The sequence below is a fragment of the Sycon ciliatum genome, chromosome 6 (assembly GCF_964019385.1).
Source record: "Sycon ciliatum chromosome 6, ocSycCili1.1, whole genome shotgun sequence".
Classification (NCBI taxonomy): Eukaryota; Metazoa; Porifera; class Calcarea; order Leucosolenida; family Sycettidae; genus Sycon; species Sycon ciliatum.
This window is the reverse complement of record NC_088648.1, coordinates 31,714,724-31,717,108: the sequence shown is the minus strand read 5'-3', so window position 1 is coordinate 31,717,108 and position 2,385 is coordinate 31,714,724. Positions and strand designations below refer to the sequence as shown.

At 46.8% G+C, this 2,385-nt stretch overlaps 1 protein-coding gene across 1 annotated transcript in view; it reads right to left on the bottom strand.

Moving 5' to 3' along the window:
- Window positions 1-980: 980 nt before the first annotated feature.
- The window catches only part of LOC135820220 (uncharacterized), a 9,729-nt gene continuing 8,324 nt past the window's right edge, over window positions 981-2,385 (bottom strand). The window contains exon 4 of the mRNA XM_065333535.1: window positions 981-2,385. This exon is cut by the window's right edge and continues 1,199 nt beyond it. Coding sequence (XP_065189607.1) covers window positions 1,495-2,385 — 891 coding nt within the window. The 3' untranslated portion in view covers window positions 981-1,494.

Here is a 2,385-nt window from a genome sequence, read left to right as displayed (position 1 = left end):
TCACTATAACCGATGCTAAAATAGTGTAATAAACGTCTTTTGAAATATGAATTTGATCACTATAGGCGATATATTACTATAGACGATTATTACTATACGCGATAACTGTGTATACTTAGTTATGGCAAATGAAAATGAATTTGATAAATTGATCACTATATCCGGTATATTACTATAGCCGCCAACCTTATAGGCGATACGGACTGTATGTATGTGAGTGTTGCTAGAAGTGTGTATTTTTCTGCTTTGTACTCACACTAGTAATCCTGCACTATCACTGCACTATATTTTCACTTCATACATATCACACAGAATATGATCTCGCTTCCTGTGGTATTGCAACATTGTACGCTATACCATCACACCGTTGGCCACTAGTACTTGTCACATATAATTGTATTATGTAAACCCTATTTTGTCTACAGTAGACTTATTCCTGATGATGGGCCTTGCCCGAAATTTTGAACTAATGTATTATCAATTGCAGTGTAGCCTAGAGACCGTTAGAGAGAGTGTGTACATGGTGTGTGTACCGGATGTATGGATTCGAAATATAAGAATAATAATACTTTCACACAACACAAGCTCGGTGTAGCACTAATCACGGGAGGGGAGCCCGACCCTCCACCATTGCCAACTCACGAAGCAACATCATCATTACATCATCATTACACCATCATCATCATTACCCCATTCGTGACGAAAGAACAAACGAGCACAGTAGACAGCAAGGGCCCTGGAGGTGCTGTATATATCTGTGCAGGCGAGGAGAAGTGCACTCACCCGACCATGGTGCCGGGATCAAAGCACCAGTTACACACCTAGGGGAGGGAGAGCGCAGGAAGAGATAATAATGTACGTGAGAGTGGGGGAAAGAGCGAGCGAGCGAGCTGATGAGTGAGTGAATGCATGTCAGGTTAGTTTAGAAAGATAATTATACTGATGGGACAGCAGCGGCGTTCCGTATAGGGGGAGGGGGGAGGGGGGGGGGGGGGCAAGATGGAGAAGTGGAATCTAAGCTGCCATGCAAAATCACACACCGAGACTAGTCTGGTGAGAACTCGGGCAATGGAAAAGAAAGAAGAAGCGCGAAAAAATAACGCAAACAGTTTGAATCGATGTGCCATACTTTGATTTATAGTCGCAGCACAAACAGGTGGCTATGCCATCTAGAATGTCTGCAGGTAAATAAAGAAAATATCGGGCAAAAAAAGAGTGAAGGGTAATTGATAATGACGGTTCTATTATTCATTTTTCCAGTATGGTGAAAAGTGATCGCCAATCTTTGTTGCAAAGATGGAGGCTGTAGCGAACTCCCTTTAATACTGTGCACAACTGCACAGTTTTAAAGTGACTTGCAACATCTAGGAAAGAATATGGAAGAATTCACTTTACTGTCGACAAGAACGAGACAAAGTCGTTACCAGAGTGCAGAGTTAGCCAGTAACAAGCTTTGTTTGATACCACCACCGGTCTAGTCCGCAGGCCAGTGTCTTAGTCCGCGCAAACATGCGCCTCAAGCTCTTCACACGCTGGCCTGTCATTTGCCTTTTCCCGCTCTTCTGAGTCTGCTCTAATCTCGTTAAGAAGATCAGTGTTAACTTTTTCATATGCTTCTTCTTTGTCGCTGTCGCCGTGTTGCTCAAAAACACCTCCGATAGAATCGTATATTGCACGTTTAGTGCTCGGCACAGAGGGTGACAGGCTTTCGTTAAGGTATGTAACACTGCCTCTCGCCTGGCTTCGGCCAGAGCCAACTGTGTGGCCTTCAGAGTGATCGTCATCATCAGTCGCATGGCAGGATTCCTGATGCGACAAGTATTCACACTTCAACACAGGCACAGAGTGGGCCAGTTTGTAGGATGTGGAGATCCGGGCTGCGCATGAACCTTTACTAGAGCGCTGAAGCGAAGACTTGTTGCACGGCCTGTGCACTCTATCGTTGCAGGACTTGGAAGGATCTTCAGCTCTCACTTCCTCACCGCTAAGGTTGTCTGTGCCTGAGTAGCATGGGCCGCACAGCTGGTCAGGGTCACTGTCAGTTTCTGTGTGGGACCGATATCCAGACTCGACACCGGGCAAATTTTGCTCGGCGTTAGATCTGAGGTCTTCAAGCGTTGAGACAGGTGCTTCGTACGGGTCTTCACTGTCCTGCTGGAGAGAGCACCTGCTCAGAATCTTCGCTGCATCGTCACTGTCGTAGTCGGCGAGCTCTGGGGCTGCTGATCTAGTGAAGCTTCGGGTGTCCGCCATGCGCATGACCTCTAGGCCGAAGGAGCTGACCCTGCGCACACGAATCGGCCGGAGGGCCACATCACCAGATATACTAAGTACTTCTGCGGGTGTCAAGTAGGGACTGGTCTCCGCGCCGCAGGATATACGCAG